This window comes from Blastomyces gilchristii (assembly GCF_000003855.2).
Source record: "Blastomyces gilchristii SLH14081 genomic scaffold supercont1.10, whole genome shotgun sequence".
NCBI lineage: Eukaryota > Fungi > Ascomycota > Eurotiomycetes > Onygenales > Ajellomycetaceae > Blastomyces > Blastomyces gilchristii.
Window position 1 is genome coordinate 1,930,447 of NW_003101673.1, and position 17,967 is coordinate 1,948,413.

The 17,967-nt window shown below is 46.7% G+C and overlaps 6 protein-coding genes across 7 annotated transcripts; 5 read left to right on the forward strand and 1 right to left on the reverse strand.

The window, feature by feature from the left end:
• Positions 1-404: 404 nt before the first annotated feature.
• On the forward strand, positions 405-2,254 carry BDBG_05315 (MFS transporter; the record flags this gene model as incomplete). The annotated part of the gene is made up of 2 exons (XM_002624500.2): positions 405-1,823; positions 1,964-2,254. The coding sequence occupies 2 exons, from the start codon at positions 405-407 to the stop codon at positions 2,252-2,254; spliced, it is 1,710 nt and encodes a 569-aa protein (XP_002624546.1).
• Positions 2,255-3,799: 1,545 nt separating this feature from the next.
• Positions 3,800-6,157, forward strand: BDBG_05316 (allantoate permease; the record flags this gene model as incomplete). The annotated part of the gene is made up of 7 exons (XM_031722088.1): positions 3,800-3,897; positions 3,950-4,322; positions 4,408-4,635; positions 4,719-4,831; positions 4,921-5,175; positions 5,291-5,442; positions 6,066-6,157. 7 exons carry the CDS (start codon positions 3,800-3,802, stop codon positions 6,155-6,157), a joined length of 1,311 nt encoding a protein of 436 aa, XP_031578893.1.
• On the reverse strand, positions 5,970-9,399 carry BDBG_05317 (uncharacterized protein). The gene is made up of 5 exons (XM_002624502.2): positions 8,177-9,399; positions 7,996-8,099; positions 7,801-7,926; positions 7,653-7,742; positions 5,970-7,544 (listed from the first exon to the last, which is right to left on the reverse strand). The coding sequence occupies exons 1-5, from the start codon at positions 8,666-8,668 to the stop codon at positions 6,650-6,652; spliced, it is 1,707 nt and encodes a 568-aa protein (XP_002624548.1). The 5' UTR covers positions 8,669-9,399; the 3' UTR covers positions 5,970-6,649.
• Positions 9,400-9,613: 214 nt separating this feature from the next.
• BDBG_05318 (50S ribosomal protein L14e) lies at positions 9,614-12,088 on the forward strand (the record flags this gene model as incomplete). Its single annotated transcript, XM_031722089.1, has 8 exons — positions 9,614-9,665; positions 9,786-9,825; positions 10,513-10,571; positions 10,844-10,887; positions 11,026-11,176; positions 11,284-11,423; positions 11,591-11,854; positions 12,035-12,088. 8 exons carry the CDS (start codon positions 9,614-9,616, stop codon positions 12,086-12,088), a joined length of 804 nt encoding a protein of 267 aa, XP_031578894.1.
• An 831-nt stretch (positions 12,089-12,919) lies between these two features.
• On the forward strand, positions 12,920-14,406 carry BDBG_05319. Of its 2 annotated transcripts, none has more exons than XM_031722090.1 (4): positions 12,920-13,025; positions 13,203-13,478; positions 13,612-13,670; positions 13,764-14,406. In XM_031722090.1, the coding sequence occupies exons 2-4, from the start codon at positions 13,239-13,241 to the stop codon at positions 14,086-14,088; spliced, it is 624 nt and encodes a 207-aa protein (XP_031578895.1). In that variant the 5' UTR covers positions 12,920-13,025; positions 13,203-13,238; the 3' UTR covers positions 14,089-14,406. The 2 variants fall into 2 exon arrangements, with proteins under 2 accessions (XP_031578895.1, XP_002624550.1); XM_002624504.2 differs by having other exon boundaries at positions 13,206-13,478.
• Positions 14,407-14,435: 29 nt separating this feature from the next.
• Positions 14,436-17,606, forward strand: BDBG_05320 (ATP synthase subunit D, mitochondrial). The gene is made up of 5 exons (XM_031722091.1): positions 14,436-14,600; positions 14,760-15,155; positions 15,251-15,337; positions 15,479-15,927; positions 15,999-17,606. The coding sequence occupies exons 1-4, from the start codon at positions 14,589-14,591 to the stop codon at positions 15,506-15,508; spliced, it is 525 nt and encodes a 174-aa protein (XP_031578896.1). The 5' UTR covers positions 14,436-14,588; the 3' UTR covers positions 15,509-15,927; positions 15,999-17,606.
• The last annotated feature ends 361 nt before the right edge of the window (positions 17,607-17,967 follow it).

A 17,967-nucleotide genomic window follows, 5' to 3' on the forward strand; every position in this document is an offset into this window, starting at 1 on the left:
CGGAAAACCTCACACCCCGATGACGAGTCTCCGAACCTCCGAGAACCTACCTCTGCCATCTATCGCAAGTTGGTTGGTTCCATGCGCCATTGAAGGTATTATCCGCGCTTGTGAAGCTGTAATCGATCAATCGCTTTGGATAAGGCCATGGCCATGTAAATGAGACTGCAAATCGGAGTGCCTCCAGGCCCAGATTGACCCTCGGGAACCAACCCCCCCCACACGAACCCTCCGGATATCTGAGCGCGCTGTGGAAGAATACTGGAACGTTGATTTCAACTCTGGCCCTGGTCTGATGATCTAGAGACGAGACTGCCATTGAGAGGAGCCCGAGAGAAAAGAAAGAATTCCCTACAGCCTGGTCAACTCTTTGGCATCTCCGCGTCGCTGAGCGCTATCACGCCATGCCATCCACTCCGAAGCCACCGGACCGCCGGCGCTCGTCAGCACAGATATACCATACATTCTCTACTCCTCCGCCCAAATCCCGAGGGCGGCCACTGTCTAGCGAGTCGAATTTATCTAGTCCCAATGGTGAAGCAGAGCTTCTCATCCCCGAATCCCCGCTCCCTACCAGACAAATGACAATTCTCGCGGTTATTGCCCTCTGCGAGCAGACCGCATTCAACTCCATAAGCCCCTACCTTCCGCACATGGCAGCTTCATTTCCGAATGTAAGCCATGGCCAAGTAGGGATGTATGTGGGTATAATCGCATCTGCGTTTGCACTTGCGCAGTTTGTGACAAACTTCTTCTGGGGCTGGGCATCAGATCGCATTGGCCGAAAACCGGTAATTTTATTGGGGACAATTCTTAGTGCTGGTTGTTTCCTAGCCTTTGGGTTCTGCAGGACGCTATGGCAAGCCATTGTCGTTCAGGCCTTGATGGGACTCGTCAATGGGAACCAAGGTGTCGTTGCAACCTGCCTAGGCGAAATTACAGACCGGACGAACCAGTCTCGTGCGTTTACATACCTCCCAGTGATTTATGGACTTGGAGGAATCACTGGACCGATAATTGGTGGCCTCCTCGTTTCAAAGGCCAGCCAAGTGAACAAAAATTTTCCTTATCTCACTCCCAACATGGTCTCCGCCGCTATCTTAACGGCAGACTTCGTCTTAGCATATATATTCCTGGAGGAAAGTCTTGAAAATTCTACTACACTTCCTAAACTTGAGAAGAAGGTCCGCGAGTTGTTCACGTGGCTCTGGCAATTCACAAGCTCGTCAAGACCAACATACCTGCGGTCATCCCGCCCGCGTCACCACAGCCGCAGCGCAACACGGCAGAGCTATTCGTCGGTATCAGATGAAGAAACTGATGCCGATATTTATTCGTCCTCCGCGAGTCCGACCACCCCGCTATTCCGTTCACCAAATCTTTCAAATGGGCTCGAACGGGATGAAGTTTTCAATAGAGATACTATCCTCTTACTTATTACATACTTGATATTTGCATTGACGAATGTGGCGTTCAACTCTCTTTACCCCATCTTTGCTCAAGCGCCACCACCAACGGGTCGCCAACTCAAGCCAAGCGAGATCGGACTCTCGCTCGCGTTTGCGGGTATCGTCACGATTGTGTTCCAGATTTGCATATTTGGGAGACTTCGGGGTAAAATGGGCAATAAATGGTCATATCGAGCCAGTCTGTTAGGATTTGTTATTTCATTTGTCCTGATGCCATTTGTCGGGTATAAAGATGGTGCTGTTGTAGATGGGAAAGTATCTAAGAGCTCCATCCTCCTCGCTATTGAGCTATGCACAGTTCTACTTGTGAAGACTGTAGCCACCGTCGGCGGCTTAACAAGCGCTCTTCTACTGGTAAGTCATTACAACCTTCTGGCCGTTTTCATTTTTTCCTCTTGATCAAATACAACCCATTACTATTTCCCATCTTTCTCAGAGACGCCAAGATGTTTCGTACGCGATGGAATACTAATAATACACCCCGGATGCTGTAGATCACCAACTCTGTCCCAAACAACCAAGTATTAGGCTCTCTAAATGGGCTTGCTCAGACCCTATCCGCTGCAGGGCGGACTGTAGGACCGTTTCTATCCGGAAGCCTCTTCACCCTCGCAACCCGAATCAAACCCAAAGGCGAAGCGATGGCCTTTGGTGTTTTCGGCGGTGTAGCGTTCATCGGATTCCTGCTAAGTTTCGGCATTAGAGGTACCAAGCTTGAAGCCCATGGATTTTTCGACAATGACAGCGACGACCACTATAAATCCGATGATGACGAAAGCCCATGACGATATTTCGTCTTTATTTTATTTTTATGCTTTTTTCGGGCTTTATATACAAAAGACCTAAACAGAACTCCAGCGGGTTTTGGCGCGCAGAACCTCTCGGATACACGTACTACGTGGCCAAGGACTACTATTTACTTTCGTTTTTCCTCTACCTATAACCGAAGTGTTTGCTTTTCCCGTCGAGTGTGTATATTCGTATTCCTTGATATACGCCAGGACGACCTCCTGGGAGCACCCCGATATCCTATCGTTCCGCTTCAGTTGGGCCCTCCCCCTTGCGACTCGTTCTAATGGCCTTATGGTACGGCCACTTTCGCTCATGCCTTTGTTATGCTCTGTAATTTAACATATGTTGCGGATTTTCTTGTTCCCTAGGTTCTTAAGAACAGCTGGAAATATAGCTTGGAGGGCAAAAGAACAACAGAATATATATATAATAGATTCAGAGCAAGCCCTCCTGCGCGTTTGCCAATGTCTTGAGACTTTGAGTATTCATTTCCTTGCCTTTACTTTCTCATTTCTCATTTGTTTTCCTGTTGTGGATAAATTTTCCCATCCGGATAATTAGACTAGGAAAGATGTCTCCCAGGATGCCGTAAGGAAGATCGCCCCTAAATTTCCTGTGCTGATTCTTCATCACCTTGTTGACTTGTTGGTATAATTATTAGAGAGCAATTTTATCCTTTTCGAAGGGCGAACTTCACACAAATATTTATGTCGATTGCATGAATACTCATTCCACGCAGGCGGGCCCTTGGATCTTGATCGTCTGCTGTTTTGCAACTTACTGGTTTTAAGCCGTGCAGGCACATGAACTTGGTTAGATCCCGAAAAAGGGCGGGCATCTTAAACCCGCCTCAATACTCCGTACGGGTTGCTGAAGTCCAACGCCCAGAAAGCGAATGATCTACAGACTCGATTATGCTAAATTCTTGGATATTCTCCCCGACGCCCAATCAACGAGCTGGAACTCAAGCCTCGTTGGCTAGTCTCGCCAGTTAAATACCACAGACATCCGCGATCCAGCGGCTTAGATGAGCTCAAATTGGCGTGATGTTCTTTTTTCCCTCTAGGGAAGTCCGCGTTGCGGGACATGCAACCTCTCACACTTCGGATACATGCAGAAACAGAGGATGAGAGGGCTTGGGGGCTTGATTTTTTCTCCTCTTCATTCCCAGGACAACTCACGGGTGTAGTAACTTACGTTGTTGTCCCTTTTCCTGTTCTAGACCTGGACGCGAAGAGTGTCACAGGCGCAGTATTCGTTCAACACGACCTGTGGTTTCTGTTGCAAGATAAATCTACTACCTACGAAATGATGCCTAGAAGCTCCTTGAAACCACGCCTCTTCTCAGCAAATATGGCAGCTACTGAAGATAGATCTAACATATCGCCGGAGTGGAAGACTGCTCCTCAAACTTAGAGCCAGGAAGTTCGGGGAATTATGGTGATATTGGTTTCGATCGTCAACTCGCCGAGGATGTTATTCGCAAAATAGACCGGCGAATCCTCCCGCTGCTGTTCGTGACGTACAATTTCAACTTTATGGACAAAACCATTTTGTCTAGTGCATCAGTGTTTGGGTTGCGGGAAGACACTGTGAGCATCCCCGCCACATCCGTGGCATGGCTGTGCAAAAGCTGGTTTTCACTCCTTTAACGGACAGCGTTAACATCTTGTCGGGTCCCAATACAGCTGGGTCTCCAGCGTCTTCTACTTCGGATATCTATTATGGGCCTTTCCCACGTCCATCCTAATTCAAAAGCTGCCCGTGGGCAAGTATGTATCTGTGAATGCGTTTTTCTGGGGCGCCATTGTCGGCTTAACCGCTGCATGCACAAACTTCGGCGGACTAATCACCGTCCGGTTCCTACTGGGAGTCGTAGAGGCAACAATCTCCCCGGCATTCGTCTACATTACTGCAATGTGGTGGACGCGTGAGGAGATCCCTGGGCGATGTGGAGTATGGTTTTTAGGCAACTCTCTCGGCGGGATGCTATCGAATTTTCTGGCTTATGGCATCGGGCATATTAAGGAGCCACTTGCGCCGTGGCACTGGTTATTCATTGTACGTTCCAATGTCGGGCATATCGAACTATGTACCAGGTTGTGCGAGTTAACCGCTGACCCTACAATAATGGCGTTAATCTCAGGTCCTAGGAGTGGGCACCTTTCTTTGGGGGTTTGTTTTGTTGCTCCTCCTCCCGGACACAATTGCATCCTGTAGTTTTCTGAATCAAAGAGAAAAAGTCCATGCGGAGGAGCGAGTGGCTTTCGCTGGCACGGGGAAGACCCGACACGAGTGGAAGTTGGATCAAGTGATTGAATGCCTCATGGACCCCAAAACTTACCTATTTCTTAGTATTTCGATCTTGACTCAGGTATGGTATGTGGTCCACAAAATTACATGATGGCCCTTCTCAATGGAATAATCAGACATATCTATTAGTCGTGGGCGTCACAGATACCCAATGGTGGAACTCAGAACTTCGGCAATCTCGTCCTTTTCACCCCCCTAGAAACCACTCTAATTATCACGCCAGCATCTATTATATCCATTTCTACAGTTCTAATAACGTAAGCCTAGCCATCTTCCCTTATTTCTATCCTCTCTTCCGAACCTACTCTCCCCTGTAGTTAGTTGTCTAATACTTCCCGAAAAACAGTGGCTGGCTCTCCGGGAAATACCATAATGTGGCAACGTATCTCATCTGTGGAATCGTTGCGTTTCCTGTTGCCGGGAGCGCGATTATATACTCAAGCGTCAGCAAAGGCGTCAAGTTATTTGGATACTATCTCATGTCACCAGGGCCCGCGGCACTGCCCCTTGCCATGTCTCTTTTAGCAGTCAACTATAAGGGCTCAACCAAGATGATGACCATGACGTCTATTTTATTCATAGCTTATTGTGCGGGAAATATGTAAGTTTGCCTCCCCAAGAGAAAGACAAAAGGAAACACGACTAGGCATCCGTTCCCGACTTTGGTCGATATCCCTTTCTCCTCTATTTTCCACTAACCAAATACCCCCCTCCAGCGCCGGTCCCCAATTCTTCATATCAAGAGAGGCTCCCCATTACCCAACAGCATTCCGTGCTATCCTCATTTGCTACTCAATGGTTGTGGTAATCTCACTTATCCTCAGGTTTTATCTGAAATGGATGAATACGACGCGTGATGAAAAAGAGCGTATGTCTGTGGTGGTGGAAACTGAGAGTCGCACGCAAGGTAAAATACACTCAACTTCATATGAGGAGGAAGGGGAGGAGGAGGTTACGGATCTCTATGCGCGAGGTTTTAGGTATAGAATATAAAGAATTGATTTTGGACGGGTCTTTGGTGGAAGTGCGTATTTCATATTTCCGTTCAATGTCATGACTATTCTTTGGATCTTAATGATGGGTCGATGGCTGGATAAACCACGCAAGCTCGAAGACTCCTTTCCTTTGCTTATATATAACATTTATATCGCAAACTATTCCCGGGAAAATATATGTCGATTTTTTAACATCCCGGCTTCCATTCACAACGCCGGTACTTAATAACTATATCCCTGGAAACAGCATGAAACGCTCAAAGAATAGCTCCCAGGTGTATCCATACCCTTAATTATGTATATAAGTTAGGGTCCGAAAATCAAAATCACATAAACAATGAAAGCCCACCAAGTATGATCATATTAGTCTCGGTCGTACACATATTTTAATTACATAGGAAACGAATCACACCGGCTCGTTGATTAATTAGATATCTAAATCAAATCTAACTACATGATATTTTAACCTCATTCCTGAAGTATATGCTTTCTTTAGAACAGGAGAAGGTACTCATTAGGGGCCCACAGTTCACAGACGCTGCAACAAAATCTAAAAGTTACCGCCACAAATCCATGCTCATCAACTAGAATCCCTCCAGTTTAGGCAACAAGTGTACAGGGCAAGACAAGTAAAAAAGAGATAACAAAAAGCCCAATCCCGATATTTAGGAGTCACCAAGCTCTATGAAGGATGATGCGGGAAGAGCGAAGACCAGAAACAAAAAATAAAATAAAGAAAGCAGGGCCACCATACATTGTAGATCAATAGGGCGCCAGATATCAAGCCAAAAGTGCGCCTTCCAGCCACTAACTCCTTTCCGCCGTCCATTCCATTATCATTGACAACCCCATATTTCATTCACCTTGATATGTTTCCTGACAAACGCCTATCCGGTTCATTGATGCCTTCAAGCAGCTAACATACGCCATAAAATTCCACCAAATGAAACAATAAACCAGCATGAAACGATAACAACAACCATTGATCGGAGGGGAATAAAAGAAAACGTCGTAAGATACCTCATTTAATCGGGAACATGTTTGAAGTTCATAGACACCCAAAAGAAAATACTTACCCCTTCAGCCGTCGACGGGATTCTGGCGGCTGAAAAACGCCACGAAGCGCGCGTATATATGCTTCTTAACCTCCCGCTCCCGAATCGAAGCTTGGTGATCAACATACTTGGGCCATGTGTTACGAAGAATCAGCACCTTGACAGAACCCGCTGCAGCGTCATACACATGCTCGTTAAATGTATCCGGGATGACTGTACCGGGAGGAAGACGGGGGACCATGTTGACAATGTTCTGGTGGCCGCGATACAAGATATCTTCGTACTCCTGAGCTGGGGTGCGCTTCCGCAAGCTTATATCAGAGTCCGGTTCCGGTGCTTGGTGGATGGGAAAGATGTCTGCGGTTGCTTCGATGTCGGTTGGGGTTGCAGGGACGCCGAGTTGGCCGGGTCTGCGTTTCGGGAGTCTCATGAGCGTCATCGCGGCAGGCATGAAGACTGTTTTCAGGTCACGGTAGATTTCTGACTCGATGTTGATAGGGAACTGCGCTCCGAACAGGTGGACGTACGTTACGTAGATTTCGAGAGCGACGTTGTAAAGATGACGGCGGTAGCTTTCTATCTCCTCTGCGTTCGCCTTTTGGAACTTCAGATTTGCTGGGGACTGGGCCCAGGCTGCTTTCCAGTCTCGAACGTGGTTGAGGAACATGATATTTTCACCAGAGAAGTCGTGCGTGGCGGCGAAGTGGAGGAAGGAAGGCGAATCGCCCTTTAGAACTTTCTCGAGTGCTACGATGCTATAGTCGCGATTGTTGTTCTTGGAAGGGAAGCTGGATCTTCGGAACTCTTCGATGGCGCCCATTGCATGAACAGTGCGGGATCGTAATTTCTGTGAAAACACGACCTCGTAGAAAGGAAAGAACAGCGTCGCGATTTCCATCATCATGATTCCAGGGAGGAACCTATATATGTTTGCCAGGAGCGTGTTAAGGAGTGAAGAGAAGATACCGGTTGGTTGAGAAGGGGAGAAAGGGGGGGAAAGGGGTGAAATGAAATTTGCGGTCACATACCATAAAGGCGGCGCCCAATATATGTTCATTTTACTGTATTCGAGGTTTGGTGAATATAGAGACCCAAGCCACATCGGCAGAGCAATTAAACTGGTAGATCGGAATGAGCAATATGGTTCCAAAATTCTAGGGAAAGGCACCAACTTACCCGGCAACGATGCAAAGGGTCGTTTGTAAACGCCAGCAGTGGACATCTCTAATATTTCTAATCTTGAACAAGACATAGGGTGCAAATATCCACGACCAAAAAAACTGCCAGATAACAGTTGGAAGCCTTTTTTCGATAAAAGTTAGGTAAATAACACAACCAACACAGTGAAGCGTATCAAGAAACAGTACTTACCACTCGGCACCTTGCCTGCACCGTAGACGATTCTCAAACGCAGACCATAAGCCATATGAATGAAACTTTCTTGACCCGAAATAGACAAATAGAGACAAACAAATCTAAGGTGAGTTAGTTCCAAGATCCTCCAGCTAACTCCTTATTCCACATCTACCGGAGGTTTCACTGAAATCATTACCTCGATAAACATCCCAATTGCAATCGCAACCATAGTCTTCTTGGCCCACGACAAGTGTGTCCACCAACACTTAAACTTGTTGAACGGACAGCGGATTTCTCGCGGAGTGGGCTCTTCAAAGGTGCCATCGTCCCTTAGGAAACGCTGTTGCAGAGTTGCCACGCTCAGCAGTTGGACATTGGTAGCCTGAAACAATGCAATTCCCACTGGAAGTACGCCACTCATGAGCCAAAACTCGAGGCTACAGCTCAGAATCCCCTTGAGTGGGTAGGCAAGGATGTAGAACCCCCCGTAACCATGCAGAAAGATCACTGAGCAGATTGCCAGGGGCACATTGCGCATGCGGACGGAGGGAATTGACCTATTGCGCCACAGCCAGATGAGCCCGAGCATTACCAGGAATGTCCAGACAATGTCGAATATCACGTAGACGATGCCCAGTGCATCGAGGGGCTTTAGTCCATCGCCCCAGCCTGGTAGGAAGTCATCCATTATAAGTGCTTGGTAGACGGGACTTGAGTTGATTTGACAGAAGCAAGCGAAAGGAGATATCAGAGTCAAAAAGTGAATGAATGATAAGCAAAAGCAAGGAGGCGTTGAAGGTAAAGAGGAATAGGAGTCTATAGAGAGGGGGTGGGATGGAGAAAAGAAGGTGTATGTGGGGATCCGCCCCCGCTGAGAATCTACGCCAATGTGTTGTTTGTTGTGCGTATATGAGAAGAAGAGGGGAATCGGAGAGCAGGAGGAGAGCGACAAAGATGAATATTTTCAAAGATGCAAACAAAAGCCCTCGAGAACACTGCGGACATTTCCGCTGCTATGGAGATAGAACGAGGCACCCTGTATCACATATAGAAGCTTATACTAGAACCACGCTTGACGCCTATAGTATAGATTATCTATACTCTATACTCTATTCTCCTGTTCAGCTTTAAAAGGAAAGTAAATGGCCTTGCTTCTACCCTCTTCTTCCATTACTGCATTCTTCATATCCACATCTCTGCTTCACGGGGCATGTATGTCCCCGGACGGCTGATCTGTATATACCGGGGGAATCTCAAGTAACCAGGAATGGGAATGACCCCATGGAAAAGCAGATAAGGAAAAACAACCCGGAGAAAACGTATATGGAAAACGCAGAGTAGATATAGGAAATCTTCTATATCGCGCAGGGCCCATGGCGCTCGCAGCTGCATGATGCTGTGGAAAAGATGTACTACTGTACATCCACGGATATTAAGAAAAAGGAAATAATACCTGGGTCAGGCTGAATAAATGGAATTCTACATATGTCTAGATCAGGCTGGAGATCTCATATTAGGCTTTCTCCACGCGCTTTGCATCTGGTTCTCGTTGTTTATCGACACAAGGCGGCATACACTCTTGAGAGCTGAGGTTGGACGTTGGAAATGATACATTTGTTACTATTATTACTGCATGGGGAAGTGTGGCTTGGCACGCAAATATATTGCGCTACAGCCCATAGGTAGTTAGTTACAGGCATGCCATAAAACACAGGAAAGAATGGATTCTAATCGAGCTTCTATTGGTGATACGGAACGTTCTGAGGATCATCCTTATAAGATACCTGATCACTAACCCTTTACAGTGCTTATTATTGGACTTAGTGAAAAGCGCCACATCCGTTTGTAAGGAACAATGAATGTAGAAACGTTGCATTGATTCGGATCCAAAGAATATACTAGGTCATTACGTATATAGAGAATCCCTACCATGCTTGTCGTGTGGTACATTTCGCATATCACAAACCATGCTACCAGTGTGACACAGGATTGGGGAATGTTGGGCTGAAGCAAACAACCCAAGTCTTGCCTAATCCTTCGCGAGTATACTTTAATGAAAGCACAATCGCTCTAACTGGCCCAACTGGCGGGGAAAACGACCTACTTCAGAGACATCTTGTAACGAGTTAGCATAATCTGCGGTTTGCCTTGAATGCCTAAAACAAAATAGCGGTAGAGGGAGAGTCCTTCAGCGATCTTGGTGTAAAGAGAAATTTCATCGCCTTGAGGCATCAACTACTATCTAGTGCGTAAGGGTGTCATCACTGGACTCGGGGAGGGGAAGCAAAAGCAATAATAAGTGCATACACACCTGGTGGATAATATAGCCTAAATGGTGCGATGTGGTATTCTATCCACGGGGTCCAAAGGGACAGACATTCGTAGGACGAACCATATTTGACCCAAGCCTTGACCACTCCATAGGGAACGAGGCCGAGAAATGACCGCCGGCACGTCCTCCGAACCTGTTACGAAGCTGCTATGTTGTCTATATAATTTTCTATTGCTAAAACATTAGCTAATCGTTTCAAGAAATGATTTGAAGATCGAAATTGCATCGATAAAAGATAGCATTAGAAGGTTCAGAATATGTAAGAAAATGAATATCACAGCCGAAAACTGCATTTGAAACTCCGGCGAGAGTCTCACAGTAAACGGTTCAACCGCAAATTACCGCATCATTTAAGGCTATAGAGGCTGAAGGGAAAAGGAACAGAGGGTAGGGGAATCCTTGCTTACCAGTTAGTCACGGCGATTGAGCCATCTGCATTGTTAATTATCAGAAGCCATTCATCTCATCAGTGTATTGTTGTTCCTATTCATTTCTAGAAACATTTTATCCCGTATGGCACCATCATAACAGCGGCACATGCGCTGGATCCAATAACAACAGAGAACAAGGATTTAGTAAGTCTTTTGCTGGCGTTCATAATCCATGTTCTGCAGAAACAAGAAACCGACGAGGAAGAAAAAAAGTTTCTCGTCTTTTAAACAAAACACCCAGATTCGGCTAAAACGGCGCTAACCCACATTCGGGAGCCCTAGTCGGGGCAATTAAGCGAGGGTTTTGTGGGCTACGCTAAGAATATCAGCACCGAAATTCGCGATAACCAGGCCGCCCAGCAACATCGACGACATCGACAATTTCGACAATTCACCCACCCAACTCTACGCCTATCCCCATACCCGGTCGATTGTGAGTTCCCGCCGATCCTGCTACCTTTTTTTCGATTTGGTTTTGTACAGCTGTGTGTTTCCGGGCCCCCCTCGACTGACCCAGTGCCTGCTCTCCGATCTAGGTAGGCCCCTTCAACGCCATGGCTCAAGTCGACATCCAAACCTCGTCATGGAAGCTCGTTGAGGTCGGCCGTGTTGTGCTGATCCGGAGCGGTCCTTACACGGGAAAGCTGGCTGTTATCGTTGAGATAATCGATCACAAGCGCGTACGTTTCCATGATCCCCTTTTTATACCGATTTTCAATATATACAGGATGGGATGGGAGCGAAGACGGAAGAGGAAAATGAAAAAGAGAGAAATCTTAATTTTCTATGTTGAAATCGTGGATACGTACGGAATTCTGATGGGAAAATTTGTGTTCGTTTTTAACAGGTCTTGGTCGATGGTCCCGCCGGCCAAGAGAACAAAGTCGTTCCTCGACATTCCCTCCCTCTCGCTCACGCCACCCTCACACCTTTCACCATCCCTAAACTCCCTCGCTCGGCTGGTACCGGACCCGTCAAGAAGCTCTGGGAGAAGGAGGAGATCGATTCCAAATGGGCCAACAGCCAATTCGCCAAGAGGAGGGAACAGGCTGATCGGAGACGGAATCTCACCGACTTCGAACGGTTCAAGGTTATGAGACTGAAGAAACAGGTGCGTTTTTATTTCACTTGTTATTTGGGGATCATTGCGTTTTGCGCAGAAAAGAGCATTGTTATCCTTTCGATGGAATTTTCGTGGTTTCAGGAAACATTTGCGACTTCCCCGCCACCCAAGCGCATCCTCTTGATATGGAGAGATTTTTGCTAATAAATGCTTCTTTTGAACATACAGGCCCGCTCCGAGGTGCAAAAGGCACACGCTAAGATCCGTGCTTCTGCTTCATAAACGGTGTTGATGAGAGTTGGCTGTTGTGTGGGTTTGGGGGGAAAGGGAACAATGGATGGGTTTCTGGCGATGGGTCGAAGGAATCGCTTGATATCCATTTTGTTCCTGAAAAACTGCTGTGTACACAATTTCATTTGAGAATTTGAAACGGCGAAATCATTCAAACATTTTTTTTTCTCTTTTGTTAAAACATATACATTAATCCGGTGCAATTGATGGTTTACTTCGCAATCCGGTTGCTCCACTGACCCCTACGATGATGCTTTGGAAAACGGGATCGTTATAAAACTAGGTGAACTAGATGAACCTATCCCTCCGAACGAATGCTCGTTATCTTATCAGGTTCATCAACACCAGACTAGCGATCCATATGGGCGTCTTTCTAACACCATTTGGACCCGAAAGGCGCCTGCTTCCGATGAGCATCTCTTTAAAAGTCACTCTCAACAAAAGTACATGTCCTAGAAAAAAGTCCATTTACAAACTTAGTATTTACGCCCAAATACTCCGTACGGAGTACTGAGTTGGGCATTTCAATTTCATTAGACCTGGTTTATACGCATAGTATCATTATCCGTGGATCTGGTAAATCCTTGGGACAATGCTTAAATATGCAGTTTTCTATTTATATAGATAAATCGCAGTTATGCTAGTAGCATCGGCATCGGAATATGCCGTGTAGACATGTATTTGCAATCGTGTTGCAGTGACTATCGCAGTATTATAATATCACAGCCGAGTGTTGAATGGACAGCCGATATGTATCGATCGATATGTGGCTGGCCGTGGGTTGCTCGCTAACAGAATTCGGCAAGGCGCCCAGGTCAGGTGGTCGGCGACCTCACACAGCTTCCACCGCAGAACAGAACAAGAACTCCAGCAAACGCTGCGAACAAAAATTACCCACGCCCACGCCCATCTCCCTTCTGTCGCCAAGGTATGTGCCAGTGTATTCCCTAGTCCGAGATGAAATGATTCCCTGTGGCTTGAACATATAATTTCCCACCGTTGGGTGACAATGAGGGGGCGGGAAAAGTGGCCCTCACGCGCGCACATGGTCAAATATTTAATACAACAAAACTTTCTAACAAGAACACCCGTCATTGATTGGTAGCAGACTCTCTCACCTTCCGTCCCCTCAAAAACAAACATGTCTTCCTCCCGGATAGAAGAGCTTCCCGACGACGAGGTCGTTACCAAGCCCACCGTCGAGGATGCCGCTGAGAGCTCAGAGTCCGAAGCTGAGGGTGCCGAGGAGCCCATCATCCCTGGTGGCGCTGCTGTCACTGTCCACTCCCGTAACGAGAAGAAGGCCCGAAAAGCCATTGGCAAGTTGGGCTTGAAGCACGTCCCTGGCATCACTCGTGTTACTCTCCGCAGACCGAAGAATGTAAGGCGCCTGAAGAACCCCGGAAATTTTGCGTCGACGCCCCACTATGCTTGCCTATTGGCGCAATGGACGTGCCCATTCGATTGAATTTCTCTATGCATTGACTGCATGCTAATTATGATTGCAATATCAGATTCTCTTCGTCATCAACCAACCAGATGTCTACCGATCCCCATCTAGCAACACCTGGATGTAAGTTCTATTTATATTACCCCAGGCTTTCGGGACCAACTGCCTCTTATATAAGTAAGTACGTGTAAAGATCCAGCTAACCCAATCCAAAAGCATCTTCGGTGAGGCCAAGATCGAGGACCTGAATTCCCAGGCTCAAGCCTCCGCTGCTCAACAGCTTGCCGCCGAGGCCGCTAGCAACGAGCACGCCGGCCACGACCACGCTGGTCACGACCACGGCAAGGGCAAGGCCGTCGAGGGCGCTGAAAAGAAGGAGGAAGAGGAGGACGATGGGGAGGAGGTTGATGACACCGGGCTGGAAGCCAAGGACATTGAGTTGGTTATGGCTCAAGCGTCTGTGTCGCGGAAGAAGGCTGTCAAGGCCCTCAAGGAGAACGATAACGATATAGTCAACTCTATCATGGCTCTGAGTGTATGATCTCAGCATATATAGCTGGCTGATTTCTTGCCTTGTTTCTCCTTTTCCTTCTTCTCGCTCTACTTTTTGAGTTATTTAGCAAAAAAATTTACAATCTTACACAACAGCCCTGGCCGCCTCTTTTCGTGATGATTTTGTCTTTTTATTCCCTGTATGGTTTTGGTAAAGAAATGCAAAATGGGGACTCAAAGTGGACAGCCTTATGTTATGAAACGAATTAACAAAACATTACCCAGGCCTCCCTCCATGTATGTAGTTTTAATTATATCCGGACCGGCTGCGTCCCCAATATCAATTCAGTGCTCTTATTCCTTTCCCTCTGAAATTTTTCGTCCGGCATAATTCCACGTTTTTTGACGCCAAGCCCAGAGAAATGTGTATCACGTGATTGTTCCATTCTCGCCAAGTTCTCGTCAAAAACAACTTCATCCCCTCAAATTCCGGCTCTTCACAGTTCAATCCAGGTATTCCACCCGTCCAATTCCACTCCAACAATCACAATGGCTGTATCAGTAAGTCAATTCACCCCTTAGCCTTCTCCCTCCATCGAATTCATCAACATTATCTCCTCCTGCCTCTTCCCACTCCACCCGGGGCCGAAGAGTCCGAAGCAAACAACCGATGGAGCTGACGTCGTGTGTCCAATCGTGGACACATCCCACGACCAACAGCGGAGCGCAGCTCTCAAGCTCGACTGGGCGAAAGTGTCCACCTCCCTCGGCCTCCGGGGCCAGACCGCCACATCCCTCGCCGCCTTCAAGAAGCGCAACGATGATGCCCGCCGGAAGGTGCAGCTTCTCGAAGAGCAAGCGCAGACCGTCGACTTCTCGTACTACCGCAGCGTGCTGAAGAACCAAGCCGTCGTCGATGAGATCGAGAAGCACTTCAAAACATTCAAGCCCGCCACTTTCGATGTGAACAGGCAGCTCAAGGCCATCGAGGCGTTCGAGGCACAGGCTATGAAGGACGCGGAGGAGACGAAGGGCAAGGTTGAGCTTGAGTTGCGGAGCCTTGAGAAGACGCTGGAGAATATTGAGACAGCGAGGCCGTTTGAGGACCTTACGGTCGTATGTTTTGGATCTCTCCTTAGAGATTTGTGTTTGTTTGGTTTGAGGTTTCCTTCGCTAATGGCTATTTTCTTCTTTCTTTCGCACTTGCGCAGGACGAGGTCAGCGAGGCTCGACCGGATATCATCGAGAAGACTTCCCAATTGGTCTCCAAGGGCAAATGGATGCCACCTGGCTACAAGGTTCGTTTTCAATTTTATTTTTCTGACAAATACCGCAAAGGGAACTGTCACCTTGGTCTCCTAATCTGGTTCGATGCCATCAACTATGCCTTGTGCGCATGGAACGACATGCTAACATTTGATGATTCCCCACCCTCTCAGGAACGATTCGGCGACCTTTCCTTTCTGTAAACTACAGAATTTCCCCGTTTTCCACTTCCATTTCCGTCTTCGTTTTCCCCCTTTCCTTTTGTCATCTCTAAGATATTTGTTCCATATCTATAACTTCTCAAGTATAATCAAAGCTGGCACAAAATGGGAGTGTGTGCGGGCGGTTGTGTGATTCGATTTGGGGCCTTGCGTTTTTATCAAAAACCTAGGTCCCAGGCGAGATGTATAGAATTTATGTTTTGAATTAGAATTGTTGTCTCCTATTTTTATTCCGTGTACCCCGTACTGTTCGATTCTGGGGACGACGCTCGACCTTGTCTAAATGTGTGATACAAGCCCCAACCGACGTCGTCGGCAGAGAGAATGAATCACTACATAGAGGCTGTAACCTTTGTTAAAAATCAAAAGAATGATTGTTTGGATGTTTAAAAATTCTCCAGGTCCTCCCTGCCCCCCCTTATTTTTTTTCGTATCAGATACTAACCTGGGCTCACCTAGCTTGCATCTGAAGCCTTACCACCGACGATTTAACAACACCTGTAGCGACATGGGATGCTTTGAAGGGGTGATTGATTGCCACCCGACAGTCGTCCCGTCCCGTCCATTTCCTACCTAACCAGGCGACTTTCCGGCCCAGGATGTAAGGACTCACTTCACCGCCTGCCCATTATAAGTTACAACTCAACTGTGTTTTAAAACTTCAAACGTGAATGTTACAATCTGAGGCATGATATAGCCAGAGTTCTACGGCGTCTAATTTTTCCCGTCTGGCTACGTGGGGCTTGGTGAACTGCACATGCTGATTCAGAGGCAGTCGCAGAAACAAAAGAAGAAAAAGAAAAAGAAAAAGAAAAGAAAAGAAAAGAAAAGAAAAGAAAAGAAAGATCACGATGCTTTATGGTAGATGTCTTCAAAGCGGTTAGTCTTGGGCGCTACGTTTACATAGGGCTTTGATTATACTATACAGGCAGCTGAAGGGGGATAGGATAGTCTCCCGCCAACCCTGTCAGTGACATGCTACTCGATATCAGAGTTATTTAAATCGCAGAGCCCTGAGGTAAGGTCATTTGCACGGGCTACAGGCCCTATTAGAAAAAGGAAGAAAAGGGCGCGATTGCAACTGAATGCCACGGGGTGGAAGTGCTGCCTCCGGTCACTACCTTTTCAAAACTATTAGGCCATGATGCAAAAACCAGCTGGGTGGGTTCAACAGCCACCTCGATATGTATGAAGCTCAAGGAGACGTGCAGGCTCAACCAATCACTGGAGAACTACACAACGCACGGCGACGGGAGAAAGACATAGCACGGTTGACTTGACAGGAGCCTGAAAGATGCAGCACGGGGGAGCAGGTGGTGATGAACGCCCGGCGGCCTAACCTAGCCACGCATCAATATCTGGAGACCGTCATAAAAGGCGTCACGCGTTGCGTGAACTTGTCAGCTAGTCCTGGCAAGTCGATGCTGTGGGCATATTTCACGCTTCTGGGATAATATGTACATATATGTACATGTACATGGGGGCAGGAGGTATGTTGTTCGGCGGCTTCGGCCCCAGGAACTCTGTCATGCAAGAGTATATAAACGTCACCCACTCCAACTGGCTACACTGGGCTCCCCACACCATTTCTACGACTGCTTCCCAAGGACTGCCGCCAGCGGGCAATGGTCTCTTCGGTGGTAAAACGGAAATTAAGGGATGGTCTAGAAATTGGATCAACGGATGCGGCTGGGCTGGCATGGTTATTTGCATGTTAGAATACACTATTCTCAATCATTTCCCAGAAGCATAACACTGTGTGTGTCATGGACTGAGATGGCATGCAATGTGTCAAGACCCAGCCTGCCGGCCAGAGTCATAGATATTGTGCAACATGTTTTCACAATTCACTATGTCACCAGCTTCAATACCCTGTTTCAATGCAGATATCTACAAACTAATTTCTAATGTGTCTTGAGAATATGTTTAGGAAGAGTAGTTGCTTGAGAACTGATATCAAATCCATAAAAATCATGAACAGGGGTACGTACTTCCACTTTATCCTCAGGTGGAATCAACAACTGACAGGCAAGAATTAATAAATGAACAATGCAATTTTGACTGAGAACTTATCAGTGATATAGCAATGCTTTTTTATTGATCTGTCTTGAGACAGGCAGTCATTACAGATCTTCTCTATCAAAAATTGCTAATCTGTATCATCAGTGACTTTAGAACATGATCTAGATTTTATCTTAGATGATGATACAGAAACTATGAAGTTATCACATAAATAATAATAGTGATAAAAATGTTCACTGTTGAGAAAGTGATAGAAAATTACTAAATGTCTTTTGTCTCACTAAGATAACTGGTAGATAGATATGCTGTGAAAAAATGAGATGAGATGAAAATATATTTCTTAACAGTCTGCAGAGAGAACAGAAGAGCTTAGAGTAAAAGTGGACATCAGACAACCATTGTTTACATTATAAGAACAA